At 41.0% G+C, this 20,618-nt stretch overlaps 1 protein-coding gene across 2 annotated transcripts in view; it reads left to right on the top strand.

The window, feature by feature from the left end:
* The first annotated feature begins 8,292 nt into the window (after positions 1-8,292).
* The window catches only part of Ssh2 (slingshot protein phosphatase 2), a 257,711-nt gene continuing 245,385 nt past the window's right edge, over positions 8,293-20,618 (top strand). For both annotated transcript variants that reach the window (XM_050128657.1, XM_050128656.1), the window contains exon 1: positions 8,293-8,494. In XM_050128657.1, coding sequence (XP_049984614.1) covers positions 8,432-8,494 — 63 coding nt within the window. In that variant the 5' untranslated portion in view covers positions 8,293-8,431. The remainder of the gene's footprint in view (positions 8,495-20,618) is intronic.

Below are 20,618 nucleotides of genomic sequence, written 5' to 3'. Positions count from 1 at the left end.
CCATCCAAGTAAATTAGGTATTGAGTATTCCCTTTGTATTATAGTTTCTTGTTCTGGGTCATTGTTAAGGTCTCTGTCTGCATGCTAAATTATGGACGTCCCTTCCTCTGTATTGAAGGTTGAATGTCAGGAATATCCTCTATCACTTCTATCTCATTTTCTTCCTCTTCCCTGAAAACTGTGCCAATGGGTTGTAAGGTTTGGGATCCCAGAAAGAGTTGTTTAGCAAAGATCTAGCTTTCCCTCTCTCTCCTTCACATCTCACCATCTGTGAGAATTAGCAAACCATCACTTCTCTCTCATCCTCACTTTGTTCTTTTCTTGCAAACCAGAGGCTAATACATCTAACAACATTCATGTCTTTTGCCCATCACAATTCCTCCTGAGTTAAGCAAGTTCTTTCCTGGAAGATAGCTGAGCCTCCGAGGCATGTTTTATTGGCCACAACAATGACCACACAACTGATGCCACAGCCTGCTTATGATCCCATCCTGTATGTGCCACTTTCAGGCTAGTTCATCAGTTGTTTCTGGGGACATCTGCATTCTCACGTAATGGACCTCATTCATCAAAGAGACATGCCTTCTCAGATCAAGTAGAGGAAGATGGCATCCCTGGATTTCCCACAAAGACCTTACTCTCAGATGGCTTGGCCTGGCTGCAAGTTCTATCATCCACTGCAGAGAGCATATAACCACCACTATAACAAGGAGGCAATCCATCCCTTATCACATGGAGAAAGTAGTCATTCTGCAGTTACTCTGTCGTCACACAGATATGCCTGAGTTGAACGTCTCATCACCAATTGCAGAGGCCGTACAACCAGTCTGCTCCAATTCATCTTTGTTCCTGCATATCCCTGTTCAAGTGCCAATTGTGTTGTGTGACATTTTTGAGGGTGACACAAACAAATGCCTATTCACCCCAGATGGAGCACTGATAATAAACCAAAGAAACCATTCTATACATCATGTTTAGTGGAACGATGAGCTTGCTGGCGTTGTGTGCATAAGGATGGGTGAGAGATGACATACAAGAGCACAAGTGACTCAAAGGCATCTATATAGTCAGAAGTCCACCACAGCGTGGGTGATGACTCACAAAAGCTGCATCCACGAATAACTTAGAGGCAGTTCAGCTGATCAGAGACTTTCTTTTCCTCAGCATACATAACTCCAAAGAGGAGCCTTGTGACTTGTGACATTCAAGGGTTTTCTGAGACATTTTAAGTTCATTTGCCTCTGAGATACACAGTGTTTTCTTTTCTTCTTAACTCTTAAAACTCCTCTCTGTAAGAGGGAATATGTCAATTAGAAGAAAATAGGTACACAACATAAAACAACAATAGCAAGTACGAGTGCCTGTATTATTTGGGTGTGTGAAAAAAAACATGACTTTATCCAAAATAATATGCCAACCTCTTACCCACTCTCGTTTCTTTAGCCTTACTTTGTGTTCGAGTGTTCTACCTGCATGTATGTGTGCCACATGAAAGCCTGGTGCCCATGGAGATCAGAAAAGGGTGTTGGCTCTCCTGGAAACGGAGTTTCAGATGGTTGCGACTACTACGTGGGTGCTGGGAACCAAACCCAGGTACTCTGTAAGAGCAGGTTCTCTTAACTGTACTCCATCACTCCAGCCTTCCTTCCCTTTCATAATGGAAGGAAGTGTCAAATTCCTTTTAGGAATTGGACAGTTTGTTAAAACACCGCCTGTAGTATAAACTGAGAATCTGAAAACTAAGTCTCTTTCATACAGACTAGCATCGTATTCAAAACAATGATGTGCTGGGGAAAAAGAATTTCCACGTTTTAGGGATTTCAGAAAACCTAATGTTACTTTGGGGGCCCCCTAAGTATTTCCACAGTCTACTATTTTAGGTGGAGTCTTGCAGTGAGCAAGCAAGAGATGGAGCTTTAATACATTTGAATCACAGTGGTCTGAGTAAGGCCAGAGAACCATTATGTGAAGATTTCATCAGTTTTCAACTGTGTAATTAGAATAAAGACACTAGCAATTAGTAGAACCACCATATTTTCTCTCTAGTTTTGGAAGAAGAATCATTATAATGTCAAAGGCCAAGTTGAAACATACACACCAAGATAGAAAATGAAAAAAAAAAACCTAGTCATTTCTTAGGGTGAGAGAATGAGAGACTGTAGATATAAATGGTATCAATAAAGATCTGGAGAAAGTGGATAGATGGATGCCCGCTTGTGCCAATTTAATTTGTCTTTTTAGCTGGCGGGGAAAAAATAGATCTTGGAGAATGACGGTGGATAAACGTAAATTCACTCGGGTGTTACTCTACATTTGCGTGTGCTAGTCTACATATACTATCTTTTTTAAAGCAACTCAACCCATCTTCTGGTACCTGGTACACAGCTATTGACCTAGTATATGCTTTTATACGATACAAATTCATAAAGAATACCAGGAGCTGCTTGCTTTAACTTGGCAGGACAAACAAAATACACATTGATTATTCTTTATCCAAAATGATTGAAACCAGAAATATTTCTCATCTCTCTGTTTTCATATTTTAAAATATTTACTTGTAATGAAAAATCTTGGGGATAGGTTTCAAGCTTAAACCTGAAATTCATTTATGCTTCATGTATACATTACATACAGAGTCTAAAGGTTATAAAATTTATAGTTTTAATAATTTTACCTAAGAAATAGCTTTGTGGTATTTAATTTATCACTTGTGACAGCATGTTAACACCAAAATCATTGGATTTGGAAATGATCTTGACTTCAGATTAGGGATGTTCAACCTGTATCCTCACAGTCTTGCTTCAGACTATGTCAATTCTCATGTTCTGTGCCATTTCACAAATAATCTGAGCATCTTGATCTAATTCAGATTCACATTGATCCAGTGACACACGAATGACTGCATTCTAATTGTACCTGAGAATCAGGGAACAGGAAAGTCTTTAACTGTTACCTTATAGGATATATGCAAACAAGAGGATAGGAGATAAATTCCACTCTTGATATCAATTTCTTTAGTAATTAAGTGCTAATTATTAATATTGTCTCAGCTTTAAAAACAGCTTCTCTGATACTGAATCTGAGACTGAAAATCTTATTTATTTGTCCTGGCAGCTAGTTTCTTTTCTATCCAGACTGCTTCTTATAGTCTCTTGGTTCTTAAGTGCTTTACTATTCTATAAAGGTTTCTTCATCTTGGTAGTAGCAATAGTTGAACACAGTTTGTAGTTTTTCTGTAGTTCTGCATTTTTCATCAATTTGAAGACAGCAGTAGTAGCTAGTTAGAGCTTCTGCCTCTTTGGTTTGAGGTCCATGGCTAAATACTCTCTCTCTCTCTCTCTCTCTCTCTCTCTCTCTCTCTCTCTCTCTCTCTCTCTCTCTTTCTCTCTCTCTCTAAAAAAAAAAGCTTTGATCTATTCAGCCTTAGGAAAGGCCTGGAAAGAAACTGGAGTGGTTGGTATTTCTAGGTAAGTCACCTCTGGCCAGAAGCAGTGTCTTCTGGTGATTCTTAAGAGAACATCCCATAGGGTAAGATGACTTGTCTGAGTATGGGATGGCCTAAAGTCCCACTGGGTAGCAAGCATAATAAAGGGATTCCTGAGCAAAACTAAAGAGCATTACACTACCAGGACATCACTGTCAGAAGCCAGATATGGCACACATTACTGTGTGTCATGACTAGTGAGCTTTAGAGCTATCAGAAGGCACATGCCAGGTACCCAAGGAAAAGGACTTGCAGCTTCATGTATGGTTGGGAGCATGACAGAAACTCTTAAATGGATTCAACTTTCTCTTTCTTCTCTTTTATATGAATTCTATATTATTTTCCCCCTTGTTTGTGTTTGAGATGCCTTTTTCATTATGTGTAAGTTAGTTGGATAATTACTGTTTTACTAATACAGCATACTCTGCAAATTAGAGATTTGTAGTTATTTTGCAATATCTCCTTGATAATAAAGTTTAAATGGCTTTAATGCAGTCATATTATCACAAGAGAGTTTCACATTCTGTCTTCTAGTTGGAGAAAGGTAAGAATGAGCTACAAGACACAAATACGATTTATACTTGTAAAAAAAATATTTTGAGACAGGGTTTCTCTGTATAACAGTCTTAGCTGTCCTGGAACTAGCTCTTGTAGACCAGGCTGGCCTCAAATTCACAGAGATCTGCCTGCCTCTGCCTCCGAGTGCTGGAATTAAAGGCATGCACCACCACCATCCAGCTTTTACTTGAAAATTTTGAAATGTGACAATTATTTTATATTTTTATTAGCTACATGCATGAACCGAACAATAACGACTAGGAATAATTGGAAGAGATCATCATTACAGTTTTTCACAGGACATGAACATTGTCATTTCAGTCATAAAATTGCATATTAAACATGTTATGTTTACGGAAGGAATCTCTGACACTTCATTAAATTGTAAAAAAGATTTTATTTAGAAACTTGTGCAGATGAAATATTTAACATCCATAATATCATAAATTCATTGTATTTTTTCACTGAAAGTATACATCATTAAGCCAATCACAGTTGCATAAGTCTGTAACTGCAACGTTTGGAAGGCTAAGATAGGAGGATCAGGTGTGCAGGACTCAGCTACAAAGTGAGTTCAAGACCAACCTGGGCTGTTTTGAGGGTCATGGCAGCAGGAATATGCACAATATGCACCTTTGTTATTGCTGTTGTTTCTTAAGGTATAAGACATACAGATGATTAATTTTCCCCAAATACCATGTCTTTAAATCTTTTTAAACTTACCCAGTGTGAGATGTAAATATTAGTTCATGGCTGTCAGGATGTGAAGGAAAAAAAGACTGAGAACTATTGCTTCTTAACCTTAGGTCTTTCATGAAATGAAGTGGCTGTGTGAAATATGAGAAGTATCTTTCTGTAGCAAAGGTCAATAGCTTTCAAAGCTTAAGGGCCAGTTGACTTCAGGAATTTCAAGTACCCCTATAGTTTCAGTCATGGACTCCACCGGCATAAACAGGCCTCCAGTTTATGGATAAGATGGGAAGAGTGAAGGAGCTGTAAGTAAACTGGGGTTTTCATCTTTTGGTTCTGCTGAAAATCCCACTCGACTTTTTATTTTCCTAATTAAACTACCATTGCCAAACTTGGTGATGCCTACCTATAATCCTAGCACTTGTGAGGTAGAGGCAAGAGGTACAGGAGTTCAAGGTTAATCTCTGCTATATAGCAAGTTAGAGACCAGCACAGGAGACCATGTTGTAAACGCACGTGTGCTAACACCCCCCAACACACACACATGATGAAACAAATTAAGCTGGTATAGTCAGGGGGTTGGGGATTTTCATAGTAGATATCACCTGAGATTACCAGAAGACCCAGCAGGAACTTGGATCCCATAGAAGAACCGGTATAAACAACATGGCGAAAATAAATTTCTTCTCTATAATCCAGCCCAATTCAAAATGGAGCTGTTGAGAGTGGTGGTACACACCTTTAATCCCAGCTCTCAGGAGGCACAGGCAGCCTGGTCTACAGAGCTAGTTCCAGGACAGCCAAGACTACACAGAGAAATTCTGTCTCAAAAAACACAAAAACAAACAAAAAAGGAACTATCTTGAAATCTGTAGTCAAAGCCTGAAAGTTAGTTTTCTTGGAGTCTAGAAAACTCTGTTTAACATTTCATGTTTAACAGTCCTGGCTGTCCTGGAACTCGCTCTGTAGACCAGACTGGCCTCAAACTCACTGAGATCCACCTGCCTCTGCCTCTTGGGATTAAAGACGTGTGCCACCACCGCCAGACTTTGCAGGGGCTTTACTTGCCAGCCAGTATAGCTTAATTGCCTAGTTCCAGGTTCAGTGAGAGACCCTGTCTCAAGAAAAAAAATATCTCTGACAGCTGACATTGACCCCTGTCCTCTACACATGTATGAACTGGCACATAAGTCTTCACAATCACACACATTTCTACCACACATGCATAGACATAGAAATAAAAAACAATACCTAGTATATAACATACATTCAGTGTTCTCTCAACTGATAAAGTTAATAAACATGTAGAAATAATTTTCAAATCTGTTTCTAATTGAAGATGTGTTTGCTCTATGTTAGTAAATCAACTTGATATAAACAGTGCGAAGTTGAGTACTATATAACCTAATGTCATCACCTTAGGTATGCTGAACAAAAGTGTTGTATACTTACCTACAGTTAATATGTACCTTGACCATTTTCCTACAGTTTAGAAAAAGCATGGATCATATCTTTTAATATTTCTCTTTGACTTGAAGGTATTTTCTGCACAAAGGGTACACTCAGCAAGGCCTCTCTGAACTCAGAACACACTACAGAGAATAGAAAATTATCTTAATTGCATGTAGGGCCTTTTAATTTACTTACATTATCTCATTTGATTATGAAAGCCCCTGTGAGCTTGGGTTTCATCACAGAGAATAAGGAACTGCAGCACAAAAACGTTCACATCATTTGCATAAGGTTTTTCACACTGGGAACTAGAAGCCAGGTCTGACTCACAGTAGTGCTCTTTCTCACTGTAAGGTAAATAGAACCTAACGTCTCCTCTTCCAGATGACTCTCTTTAGAGTATATTACTACGTACAAGAAGTTAGTCAATTTTCAACCACATGTCAGTAAGGTAAAGTAATGTAAAGTAACTACTGAGAATTACTGATTTGGACAATACTTCTCCTTTGGTTTTTGAACATCTTTATTGGAGGTCATTCATTGTTCAGCTATGTAGTTCTTCGTCCTCTACATGGTTTTCTGTTTGGTCTCTAAAATATTGGTTCAAAGTTCTTCCTTCTGAACCTTGCCTTCTTGTTCCTGTTTACGATGGAGCTCTGGGGAAAACACTGTCTCGTTTGTGAATCACAGTTCTTTAATTCTTGCCTCCTAGGCACTGTTGCTCACCACCAGGGGGCAAAAGCCTACCAGCTAGTTTCTCGGCAGTCCACCCTACAGAGGGCTGTACAGTACTGGGACCCTCAGTGATCCTCGATGGAACCTCCCTGCTAATTATTTCAACCACAGGGCCCCAGGGAGAGAACAAAGACTCAGCATAGAGGGCTCTTGTGTCACTTAACCACAAGGCTGAACCAGAAAGAGCTCAGGACAGCCCCGTCTGTTTAAAAGGAGCAATGAGATCCAAGAGTGTTTGAGTGACAACCAGAAAGAGGTGGGCTTTAGAAACTGCAGAGTCCTAAGTGCTTGTTTTCGACAGCTTTGAGCTGGACGGTGGCATGTACCAGCTCATCCACTCAACTGTCTCTGTGTAAATAGCAATGGTTAGCACTAAGTGATTTTTTTTTCTTTTTAATCTTGATTTTCTCATTACATTCTTGGTTAATATCGAAAGCGAATCATTTAGAAATGTATCCCTTTAAAATGTTTTAAATCTACATTTTCACATCTCTGAAATAATGAAATTTAGGGGGAAAGATATCAGATAGCTCAACGATCAAATCCTTGTTTAGTGGAGATCTTCACAGTAGGGAGCAAATGGGAGGCAAAGAGCAGGTTGGAGCTTTCCAACTCAGGGTCCAGCTCTCGGTGCCCCCGGGATCCCTCAGCATCTCTTCTCTGGTACAGTGACTGACTTCAGGCAGGTAGTTGAGGAAGCATGAGGGTACCACGAAGTTTCCAGTGTTTACCACGGGGAAATCTTTTTTTACGAAAAGGCCCTTTATGATGAGGAGGATGGGAAAGCTCCTTAAGAGACCTCCTGAGAACCAGGTCAAAGCGGGTGGGCTGGTCTCCCTGGTCTAGCCCAGAGAAAGCGTCGGGCACCGCGGAGCTCCTTCCCACCAGACAACGTGCTGGCCTCAGGATTTTCACCTCGGATTTCCTCTACGGTGGCTTAGCCTGCGCGCCCCACCTCAGAACCTCAGAAAATGGTTGTCTTCCAGGAGTAAGGACTAGCGGCTCCCCCGCTTCAGATCCCCTTAGCCGTCTGGCTTCCCCGGTCCCTTACCCATTCTCGCCTCACGCCCCTCAGCAGCGGCCCAGCGGGAAGGAACGGGGAGGCGACAGGCCTCGAGAGCCGACCCGGGAGGAGGGGGCAGCGGCCCGAGGCGCGGCGCGCGCAGTCGGCTCGCTTCCGGCAACTCAAGGGTTACGCCGCGGCGGCGGCGCGCGCCGAGGGGAGAGGCGGTTGCTGACAGGTGGCGCCTGCGCACTGGGAGCGCTCATTGTGCCCCGCAGCTGCCGAACCGCCCGCCTGCCCGCCCGCCGCCCGTTCGGCGCGTCAGTCGGCGAGAGTCCGGTGGTGGGTGCGGAGCCCGGGGCCGTTCCCGCGGCCTCCTCTGCCTCCTCGTCCCCCTCGTTCCTACCCCGCACCCTCCGCCTCTGCCCCCCATCCCGGCTCCGTCACCCTCCCGCCCCCCTACACTCGGGACGAGAATGCCCTGCCCGGGACAACCTAGCAGCGCCTAGATGGCTTTGGTCACGGTCCAGCGGTCGCCCACCCCCAGCACCACCTCCAGCCCCTGCGCCTCGGTGAGTCCCTCCAGGCGGCAGCTCCTCGCTTCTGTCACTGCGGCTCCGCTTTGCCTCAGCGGGTCCCGCCGAACGCCACTGCGCACGCGCCGCGCTGCTTCCCAGGCCTTGGCACCGGGGCTGCCGCGAACCCCCCACACCCTCATCCTTCGGGCGAGCAGCGGCGACGGCCAGATGTTGGGTTTCTGGCCCGCATCATCCGGAGCACCCAGCCCCTCACGGCGCTGGCTCGGAAATCTCCCGTAGCATGCTTCCCATGGCTTGAGCACTTCCTTTCGGCTATGAGTCATTCTTGCTTTTCACCCGCCCCCTGCTCTCACCCTCTGTGGCTCGGTTGCAGGGAGGGGAACGGTGGGCTCCGACATTACCCCGGACCCACACCCATATCCCTTACTTACACCATTTTAGGGACCAGATCATTCACTGCGCATCCTTCTTCCGTCTCACCGTGTGTCCCTTTTCACCAGTCTCTGGCGTCTCTCTTGTGCTCCGTGCAGTTCTGGCTTCATTGGGCTGCTCAATGGTAGTTACTCCCTGGTTTCTTCCCTCCCTTCAAAGATGGCAGTGGTCTCCTCTGCCTCTTGGACTTTTACCTTTCTCAGTCAGGTCTCAAAGCATCCGGTACTGCTCGATGACCAGGGCCAATTCCTTTCCATCTCACAGACACTTACGCCTTACGCTCATTGCTCGTGATGGTTCCTGCTCTAGGGTTGTGCTTGGATGGTTCATGACTTCAGATGCTTGTGTCGCTAAAGGAAGGTTCTTTCCAGAAGGAAAATACCCAGCAACCAGCTTTTTTTCCCACTGGGCTTCTCTTTGCCTCCATCCCCACCCCAACACCTTTACAGCTCTATCCTTAGAATTCATTTTTGAGAATACCTGCTAACCTGCCTATTGCACCCGTGTGGTAAAGAAAAAAATAGGCTCCTAGAAGAAAGTATGAACAATTGGAGAAGCTCTTTCCTATAGAATTGTATGTCTTGACGTTGGATTTAGTAGTGTCAAGGTGCAAAGAGGCATTCAGTGAGCACTATGACCTTCCACTGTGTAAAAGAAAGTTGTGTCGTTAATATTTGTTAACTGAGATGTGAGGTTTGGTTTCTTGAAAGCATGTTGCCTTGTGATTTCAGTATGGTTTCCTGAATTTCAAAATTTTCTTGCATGTAGTGGTGGTTCCTTCCTTTGCATTTTTAAGTGACTAAGTCGACAACTCTACCCTATTCACGAAATTACTCTATTTTAGATGTTAATTTACCTTGCGTTGTTCCAGGATACAAAACTGAGCTCTTTGGATAGAACATTAGAGAGGCAAATTTTCATTGTTTTAGGGGAGAAGTTTGTAGCAATAAAGTACACTGTTTTGCAAAATAGTTAAGCACACATTGCTAGAAGTATCAAGCAGAGGCTGGGGGTCTTTTGCCAGACAGCTGATGTAAGGAATTCCTGCAGTGAGGGTGAGAAAGAGGTTCCAAAGCTTTACGATTCTGTGATTGCACTTCAGAGCTGATAAGATGTTTTAGGGTCTGTTAGAAACAAATACCAGAGGGGTAGAAATGTAGTATTTTCATGAGTAGATTTTTCACTTTATGATAGATATTTCAAAATTTATAACATATCTTTAGGCCACCTTAATTCACTCCACTGGTGACTCCTCTGGTTTTTGTGGTTGTCAGGCTACCTAATTTGGACTATGGAAGCAATCAAGAGTGACCATTATAGATACTAAGTCATATCAGTAGATACATACATATGAAGAAGAACCCAGTATTGTAATATTATTTTCTCTGGGCATTGTTGAAAACATTTTATGTTATAATAATATTTATTAAACCATTGTCATACTAATTGTCTTGAAGTAAGTGAGTAATATACAGTATAACCACATCTCTTTGACATGCTTCATTGATCAAAGCTTGGGATACTTTAGAATCTTGAAGAATGTTAATAGTCCTTTTTGGAATAGGCAATTAAAATTGGTCATATAAATACTATGGTATTTATTGTAATAAATATTGAGTGGTAAACTCAGTTGTTAAGCTCAACGACAGATATTTCTGTATCCCCTGGTCTGATGATTTCAGTTGTTTATATTTGGCCCTGTGTGTAAAGAACTCCTGGCACTGGTGTGTGTGAGTAACAATCGGCATTGTTAGCATGACGGACAAGCCAGTTATCTTTCCCTTTAAATTGTCTTCCTATTTGACTTCATCCAAAGCTGTGCTCAGCTCAGTTGTCTTGTGGTCCTTGTATTCCAGTATTTAGCTGCTGTCTGACCTGCATATAATTTGCTGTTTTATCTCTTGCTGAATGAATAGGTTAGTTGGCTAGTTTTAAAAGTGAGGAGTGCAAAAGGAAGTTAGAACAATTTAATCTTTTGATTACTTTAAAGCATTCTTAATACTTTTTCACTGAGTATGATGGACATTTTAATACTGTCAGATCTTCAGTATTTTCTTTTTTATTAAGCATAAAACAAACTTGGTTACTGTAGTGATTAGTCTTCAACTTGACTGTGAAAATGTGTCCAGAGAGGTTTACAGAGGAGGGAAGATCCACCCTGAATGTGAGCGGCACCACCCCATGGGGTGGGTACTGGTCTGTGAAGAAGGAAAGGTCCAACAGAGCCCCAGCGCTCCCCTTTTCTGTCTCCTGCTGCCATGCCTTCCCTTCCCTGCCACACACTGTGCTTGATAACCATGACCCAAAACAAACACTTCCTCCCTAAGTTTCTTCTTTTTAGGTGTTTGGTCACAGAATCAAGAAAAGCAACCTAATACAATCACCTACTATGTATGAGTGACCATTATAGGTACTAAGTCATAAAAGACATTCACCTGTCTGTCAGATGATGTAATCTGGATAACAGGGCTAGTAGAAGACAAGTAATGGGGTGGGAGAATAGAGATGGTGAGGGCAATAGTACTGTATATACATGGACCATTTTGCAATTATCTGAGTTCAGATTGATATAATTTCAATATCAAGTATTAATTAGAAAACCAACAACTTCTTATTTCTCTTGGGTTTTCATCTGTACCAGGCATCATGCTAAATACTTTACATACATGACTTAATTAATTTAAGGCAAGGGGTGTTTAAGGAATGTGTCCTGTGCCACTCAGCCAGTGACTGGGATCGTAATTCTAATCCAGATATGCCTAGCCGTTGAAGGGAATATTGAAGTGATAATGATGAAGTACATCACAGTAGGTGTCTCTGAAACTAGTTATTGAAACATAATTTGAATTTCTATAAGCCAGGATTGAAGATAAGAGTAAGGTGTCCTAGGTGGAGAAAAGCTATATTTTCTACATTTAAAGTCAGAAAAGCACATGGATTAAATAGGTCAGTGTGAGGATTTGTTTGGACAACAAGAGATAAAAGTGAGAGGTAGCCAAGGCTGTAGAGGGACTGCTGAGCCAGGTATTTGGGGCTAATAAAAAAGGGAATAGAAAGTTCTCCAAATTTTGAGCAAATGTGATCACAGTAGCATTTTAAGAAAACTGATCTAGAGGCTTTGGGCCAGAGGGATTTCAGGAAAGACAAAAGAGGCTATGAGTTAAGGCTATTGTTGAGATCTGATCTGGGATTTTGAAATGTTTATGGAAGAGACAGATATTAAAGATTATGAGAAAGACTAACTCTATATAGAGATAGAGAAATCAGAGATATCAACTTTTGGAATATATTGTTCTTCCTAGAAAATAAATAGTTCTTTTGGGGGGCATTGAAACAAGGTTTCTCTGTATAGCCCTAACTGTCCTGGAACTAGCTCTGTAGATCAGGCTGGCTTCGAACTCAAAGAGATTCGCTTGACTTTGCCTCCCAAGTTCTGGAATTAAAGGTGTGCACTATCATCACCCAGCCAAATGTCTCTTAATTAATAGGGGCAATTAAAGAATTCTTGGGCCGGGCTGGAGAGATGGTTCAGCAGGTAAGAGCACTGTCTGCTTTCCCAGAGGTCCTAAGTTCAATTCCCAGCAACCACATGGTGGCTCACAACCATCTATAATGGGATCTGATTGCCCTCTTCTGGCCTGCAGGCATACATGATGACAGAGTGCTCACATGCAAAAAATTATTCATGGCCCTCATCTCTGTTCATGTTGTGTTAAGAGAAACAGGACTTGTAGCTTGTCTGGGATAACCTTTGCTAATTGAGTAAAGGATCAAGACTTGAGATATAATCAAGAGTACACACTCTTTGGGGATTCATTTATGCTGTAACATCATCTAATTCTGTACAAATCAGTTTGAAATGATGCTCTTATTTGGAGTTTATTAGCTCTTTACACAGAATTCTTATAAGTTAGATATTTAGCTTCCTTTCTTTTAGAGGATCACCAACAGCAAAGTAGAAATGGAAGTTAGCAGGTACTGGAAAACACAGCGGGTGGGAGAAGGAGAGACGAGAGATACTTCCATAAGGCTGGGAAATGAAAACTGGTGATTTCATGGCAGGAGAAGCTGAAACAAGTGACTGGCAAAAGGCGGTGGAGGCTTGGGGTAGGGCAAGTTGGGTGTTGTGTGTCTGTATTTCTGGCACTTAGGGGGCAGTGGCAGGAAGACTGTGAGTTTGGGACCAGTTTGAATTAATAGTGAGTGCCTGACTAGTCTGGGCTACATAGGGAGACATTTCGGAAAGAGGTAGGCAATAGAGGGAAGAATTTAGCATTTCTTTGTGTTTAATATATCCTTCTCAGACCTACTACTCTCTTACAATTTATAGTTCATAATGATGACCATGAATCATCATAAGAAGGCATAATCTTATTTGGTCTTGATTTGAACAATAAAGATTGAGCATGGTATATTTGATAGTTGTTCATCCAAGTTTCACCAAAGTTTTAATGCACATACTTTAGCATTGCAGTGTGATGTGTGCCAAGGGATAAGTGTGTGAGTTTAAAGACAGCGTGGCAGATAGTGTAAGACTATCATCAAGGGCAAAGAAAATGTATGATTGGGGAATTCATAATTCATTCACAAACATAGTTCTTTTTTAAAGCTTTTTTTTAAATGAATGTGCTATTTAACACCAGGATGGTAAATGACTCAGTTACAACCTTACAATGATTATTCTTTAAAATAAGTGACCCTTGTTTACCTCAGACTAAGTAAGCAATTGAAGGATTTTGAGACAGTCACTGAAAGCAGTGAGTGACTAGAAAAGCTTCAGAACTGAAGTAGGGATTCTTTAAACCTGATGTTCTTCATGAATATTATCCCCTGTAGGTTACCAGCGTTTGCCAGTGCAATAGTTGCCCTCATCGCTTCTTCCTGAAGCTGCTTACCGTGCTGCCTCTGAAAGAAGCAGTGAGCCCTTGTATCCTGGGAATGGCTGGGATCTGTGGATCCTGGGACAGGGCTGGAGTGTTCCAGCTGCAAAAGCCTGTTGCAGTTGACTCTAGCTGCGCTTGTGAGCCTGTTCCAGATGTCAAAACAAGAGACTTGTTGGGATTAGTTGATTCTTACAGGCAATTTTTCAGGTGGGGGCTGACAGAGTCCTGTTAAAATACCACTTTTTCCTTCAAGACACATACAATGCTCATTCCAACATGGGTGGAGTGGTAGGATGAAGATGGATTTCAGCACCTGTCTTCTGTCACCTGTGCTCATGACCTCCCCTTACCTTTCACCTTTGGCCCAATGGGGACTCCAATTTTATTTCTTTGAAAATATTTAAACATTTATTTGTTGTGTGTAGGTATGCATCTGTACACTCATGTGACACAGCTTACATGTGAAGTCAGAGTCAGTTCTCTCCTTTTAGCATGTGGATTATAAGAATTGAACTCAAGTCACCACACTTGGCAGCAAGTATCTTTACTGACTGAACTATCTTGTTGGTCCCCATATCTTATATCTTAATAATGTCAGATAAAAGAGATGTTATTGAATTACTTATACACATTCAGATATGGCCACATTTTCCTTCCTCAATAGAGAAAACAAAACTGAGACATACAAATTTGGTTTCTGTGAAGTATAACTATTTAAAGTGACACTGTTGAAGGTTTTGAAGACAGCCTTACAAACTTGCACACACTTAAGAAATAGCACATGACATTATATAAAATGTAGAAATGCAAAAAAGTATAGACAAGAAAATAAAAAGCATGTGTCATCATTGTATGAGCTCTCTGAGTGAGTACTGTGTTACCTCAGCTGGCCTCAAATTTGTGACCTTTTTGATTTAGTGTCCCCAGTGCTGGCATTTCCATCATTATATTTTGTAAGCAGAAAGGCTACTGTATATATAATCTTGTCTTAAATATTTTTTAAAATTTGGTTTATATCATAGATTATTGTCCTGTCAAGAATGGCTATATTGTGAAGCTATATTGTGACTCATTCTGATTATTGTTGGTGGGATCCTTGCTTTCCACATCCTTTTTATCTACAATGAATTATTTTATAGTGAACATTATTGTGCATAGATATTTGAATGCATCTGGAACATTTATTAAGATTTCAAGACATGCCGGGCGGTGGTGGCGCACGCCTTTAATCCCAGCACTCGGGAGGCAGAGGCAGGCGGATCTCTGTGAGTTCGAGACCAGCCTGGTCTACAGAGCTAGTTCCAGGACAGGCTCCAAAGCCACAGAGAAACCCTGTCTCGAAAAACCAAAAAGAAAAAAAAAAAAGATTTCAAGACATGCAATTATTGGAACACAGGGTATAAATACTCTTTAGACCACTATTACATATTTATTTATGCTTTGTGAAAAGGTTAATCAAATTAACATTTATTCCAACCAGCATCATTGAAGAATGCTCATTTCTCCTAATTGTATTAATACGGAACAATCTCATTTCACTTTAATAATTACTGGCTAGAGGGACGTAGTAGTATTACTCTAGTAGTTGGTTGATTGTGTGTTTTATATCAGGTAAGCTGAGCATCTTCAGGTACTCATAGCTCAGTTGGTAGAGGGCTTACCTAGTTTGCGGAGCCATGGTTTCTGTTTGCAGCCCCACATAATATCAGCTATGGTAGCATAAGCCTGAAATCCCAGTTTTACATGAGACCCTGTCTGTCTCCCACTTCCCCCCCAAAAAAAACAGATAAATAAATGAAATATGAAGTATAATTTACAAATCAGAAATATGTCTGCTTAAATAACTTTATAATTCAGTGATTATTAATAAAGTTACCGAATTGTACAACCCTCACTTCAGTCCTGTATTTCCTGTTTTTTGAACATTTTTTTTGTTCTTTTAGATTTGCGTACACTCTTGCTGTGTTAGGACTGTCAATGATTAGTTTTATTGTGTAGTATTTGCTTTTTAACCCAGTTTTTTTTTTTTACTCTTAGAATAAAGTCTATAATTGAAAGTTTGGCTGTGAGATCCTGAATGAGTCAGTCCTGCTAGCCTCTCAAGCCTCATCTCCCCACTTGCTGCATTGCACACTGCTCACAGTTAGCTCACAGGCTGCGCTCCCTTTGGTCTCTAGGCTTTGGCACACGCTTACCTTGAACACCTTTCCTTCACTCTTCACTGAACTAATTCCTACTCATCCTTCAGGTCTCAGCTTAAATGTCACTTCTGGGAAGCTTCCCTGACTCCACCCCCAGACAATGGTAGGTGTTCCTTCTATGCACACCCAGTACTTAATCATGGTGGCTCTTATCAGTCTCCTGTACTTTATTATCTGGTTGTTTATCTACCTAACTTTTAAGCCTGGACCTGGGTCCATTGGTTTATTTTTATATCATCAGGGCTCAACACATTTGACACAGAGATCAGTGAGTGATCACAGAGAGAACATAGTTACACTTAGCATGTTTTCCATTTTAAGAGTAAAAAGATGTCCCAGAAGCCCATGACTACTTTCAATTTAGATACTTGCTGCCAAATTGTCTCCTAGAAAGGTTGACTCCTTGTTTACAATCACTATATAAAAATATTTCACTGTACCTTCATCAGCCCTAAGTAACCTCCTTAAGGTCCATTTTGTTTATTATAAAATGACTATTGCTTATTGAACACTTATTATACCTAGTATCTTTACACCTACTAGGCAAGCACTTTACCATTGAACTACCATCTAACCTTCTGTGGTGAGCATCTTACCTGCATTGCTATTAATTTCACACCACTCCTGTAGGGAGCAGAGAGGAGGAAAGGATCGTGTTAGGGACCTAGGGATTTGGTGCAGTGGCGTGTTCCTCCAGTCCCAGTGCTGGGAAGGCTGAGACCAATAGGCTGGTCCCAGGGGCTTGCTGGCCAACCATTCTAGCTGCATCCTTGAGCTCTAGATTTAATGGCTCAGTGAAACCTGTCTCAAAAAATAATGTTGAGAGTGATTGAGAAAGACACTCGACCATGACTTTTGGCTTCCTTATATACTCCCACACATGTGCACACACATGTGAACACATTCCAGATTGACTCAAGTGCCTAAGAAACCCGGAGGAAGAGAAAACCTGCCTGTGATACTCAAAAGTGCTCTCAGGTTCCTCATCCTTTTCCTCTGTTTTAAGTGAGAAGATTCAGCTTCTAGATTATGTGTAGTCTGAACATTACATTGTGCACCATTGCTGCTTAGGTAGCAAGAGTGGATATCATTCCTGGTTCCAGAGACTTAGGACTTCACTGTAGTTTTACTAAAGCCTGCTGACTACTGACTATAACAGTGTCTGTATTGTAGATTTTTCAGTGTTTGTATCCTTTTTGCATTTATTATTCATTTATGGAGAGAGAGGACATTGCCTTGGGAGTGGAAGTTACAGGACACCTGTATTTACTTGAGTCAGAGGGCGTCTATTTATGCTACTGGTGGTCTAGCAGTTAGCTAGTTCCTGAACTGAGTCAAGAGACTCATGTTAAATAAATAAAGTAAAATGTTGTAATATTAAATATGTACCCTGGAAGATGGAAAGAAGTCAGTAGCAAGTACTTTTCAGTTGAGCCTTAAATGAGAAAAATGACATTTATAAAACAGTGGGAACTAATCAGCAAACAAAGGGTTAGGAATGAGTAGCAGAAGGGAGGGAAGCATGGACTTAAGCCAGTGGGCTAGAAATGATGTGTGCTGAGAACTTGTAAGCAGGAGAGTACCTAGTGCCATGTAGTCTGCAGCAAATGGGGGTAGAGAAGTAAAGAGAATTTCTTACTCATTGTAACATCTGTAACCTTGCTTTTATCTTGACTACAGTGTATATGTGTGTTCCTGGCATCCCCTTAAAGTGCCTTTGTTTTTAATTTGTTTCACTAACTGTAGCCTTGATTTTTTGATTCTCCTTCTCTAACCTCCTGAGTTCTGGGATTACTAGTACATGCCACTATGCCCTGCTTAAAGTGATTGTTAAAAATTTTATGGTTATTAACAAGAAATATTGAAATATAGCTATTGATCTAAGAATGTAGCTCAGTGGTTGGGACTCGACTAGAATACACAAAGTTCAATCTCCAGCATTAGAATTGAAAGAGAAATGAAACATCTCAGTAGTAGCGGCCACATTCTAGGTGTTTGCTTTGTAGTACACACTGGGTTTAAACAGGCATTACAACACTATTTCATGCAGCATTACATTACTATTGTTCCCATTTTACAGATAAAACTGATTCTTAGGCAGATATCAAGTCCAGCTAAAGTGACAGAGTGGGAGTTAGACTTTGGTTGCCACAGAGAGCAACTACTAGACCAGGTTACCTTCTTGTTGTCAGAATTAGTTTGAGTTTAGGTGATGTTTGATTTCTTCCACTTTTATTTTCTTTTTTACCTTTAAATTTTTTATTTGATCTGTATGAGTGTTTTGCCTGTTTGTTTGTGTATCATGTGAGTGCCTGATGTCTGTGGAGGCCAGAAGAGGGTGATTCCCTGGGCCTGGAGTTTTACAGATTATTGTGTGTTGGTGGAGACTGCTCGTTTGTTCCTGGCCGCTCAGACCCAAATAATCACACAGAAATTGTATTAATTACAACACTGCTTGGCCAATAACTTAAGCATATTCCTGGCTAACTCTTATGTCATAAATTAACCCATTTCTATTACTCTGTGTATTGTCATGTGGCTGTAGTCTACTAGTAAGGTTCTGTCCGGCGTCTGTCTCCTGTGGCAGGCTACATGGGGTCTCTTATTTGGCCTACTCTCTCCCCCTCTATCTGCTTGGAATTCCCATCTTGCCATACTCTGAGCTACAGTAGGTCCAAATAAGCTTCTTTATTAACCAGTGGTATTCACAACATACAGAGGGGAATCCCACATCAGTTGAGAGCTGCTATGTGGCTGCTAGAAATTATACCTATATCCTCTGGAAGAACAGTAAGTGCACAACCACTGAACCATCTCTCCAGCCCCATTTCTAACAGTTTTAATCATTTAGTTTTTAACCTTTATCCTGCCATGGTTTGAGTTGCTACAGTTTGTTATTTTCCTGCTGATGCCTTGGTACTTAAGAATCTTTTCCTTTTCTCCTTCCTTTCCTCCCTTTCTCCTTCTATCTCTTCTCCTCCCCTCCCTCCCTCCTCCTCTCCTCCTCCCCTCCCTCCCTCCTTTGTTTTTTGAGATAGGGTCTCACTATGTAGCCCTGACTGTCCCAAAACTCACTATGTAGACCAGGCTGTCCTGTAATTCATAGAGATCCACCTGCCTTTACCCCTCCAGCACTGGGATTAAAGGCATGTGCCACCACACCCAGCCTAGCAGAGGTTTCTTAGAGACGTCTCATAGATTGTGGGATGATATAAGAGATCACTGGAATTTACGAGTCCAGTAGAGACATGTGTGATCAGAACCAAGTATTGCTGAGTATAGACTGAGAAGGAGAGGCACAAACTAGGTGTGTGTAGTGGAAGAAGACTTCGGGGAATGCGGAACAAAGATACAGGAACAAAATGCCTGCAGTTAGCAAACTGAAAGATTATGTACATGTCTATGTACATGTGTGTACACAAATGTGTGTATACTTTTAGGTTTTACTGTCTTCCAGCTGCTTTCACAATTAGATGTCAGTTTTTTTTCTACCAGGTGATCATCAAAAGATATTAAAATCTAAGACACAGTTGCCATGAATATTAAAGCTTCTATCTTTGGAGAACGTGTATTTATTATCCTTCCCCTCACTTCTTCTTGTTTCTGTTCTTTCTCCCACTTAGAGAAAATGAGAACACTCAGTAGTATATTTTTTAATGCTGCAGATATATAGGAGAATATATGATGTTACATTTATTGAAGTTAAAAGAAGGTATCTCCATACAACTTGTTGAAACAATGATTCTATTGGTGCTTTAGACACTTGAAGTAACATCAGAGTGTCTGGAGCGATGGCCTAGCAGCTATTCCAGAGGATCTGAGTTGGGTTCGCAGCAGTCATGTTGGGCTGCTTATAATCACCTGTAACTCCAATACCAGACGATCCTTCTTATACCGCACCCCACACACCCCTGATTAAAAACAAAATAAAAAAAAATCAAGAATGTTGGAGTGCTTTTTCTTCAATTAAGATATTTTCTGGGGCTGGAGATGGAGACAACAAATCATGTGGTAAAATAGAACAGAAATAGTCATATATTCTCTAATCTAGAGAATCAAAAGACACTGGATGATTTCATGGGTCTAAATATATATCTTTGTACAAGGAAACAATAGGTTGAGAAGGGTGAACTGTCTAAATTCAGCCATGACAAGCAACTCTTCTTAGAAGATGCATTTCCAAAGCTGCTGAATGAAGTCATATGTAATATAACAAGAGATCTTTGGTTCAGGCTTTGGTTGAGTAACTCATTTTACACATGGATCCTTGTAAGAAAAAAACATTTTTTTTTCACATAAAAGAACACTGGAAAAATTACAAGAAAGTTTTCTTTTTTTGTTCTACTTCTTCTGGGGAATTTAAAGACAGGGTCTTACTCTGAAGTCCATATTGTCCTGGAAATTACACTGTATCCCAAGCTGCTCTTGAATCCCTGTGACTGCCCAGTTCACTATGCTGGGATTCTAGGAGCAGCCACTGTCTCCCACTTCAGTTGTATTGACCTGTCTATATAATCTGGAATGTTCTCAATTTTTCTATAAGCATTTTACACCGATTCTTTGGGGAGTTTTTGTTTGTTTGTTTTTTGTTTTTGTTTTGTTTTGTTTTGAGGCAGGGTTTCTCTGTGTAGCTCTGTCTTT

Source organism: Alexandromys fortis, unplaced genomic scaffold (genome assembly GCF_014885135.2).
Source record: "Alexandromys fortis isolate MF-2015 unplaced genomic scaffold, M_Fortis_MF-2015_v1.1 scaffold_80, whole genome shotgun sequence".
NCBI lineage: Eukaryota > Metazoa > Chordata > Mammalia > Rodentia > Cricetidae > Alexandromys > Alexandromys fortis.
This window is presented reverse-complemented; position numbering and strand designations above follow the sequence as displayed.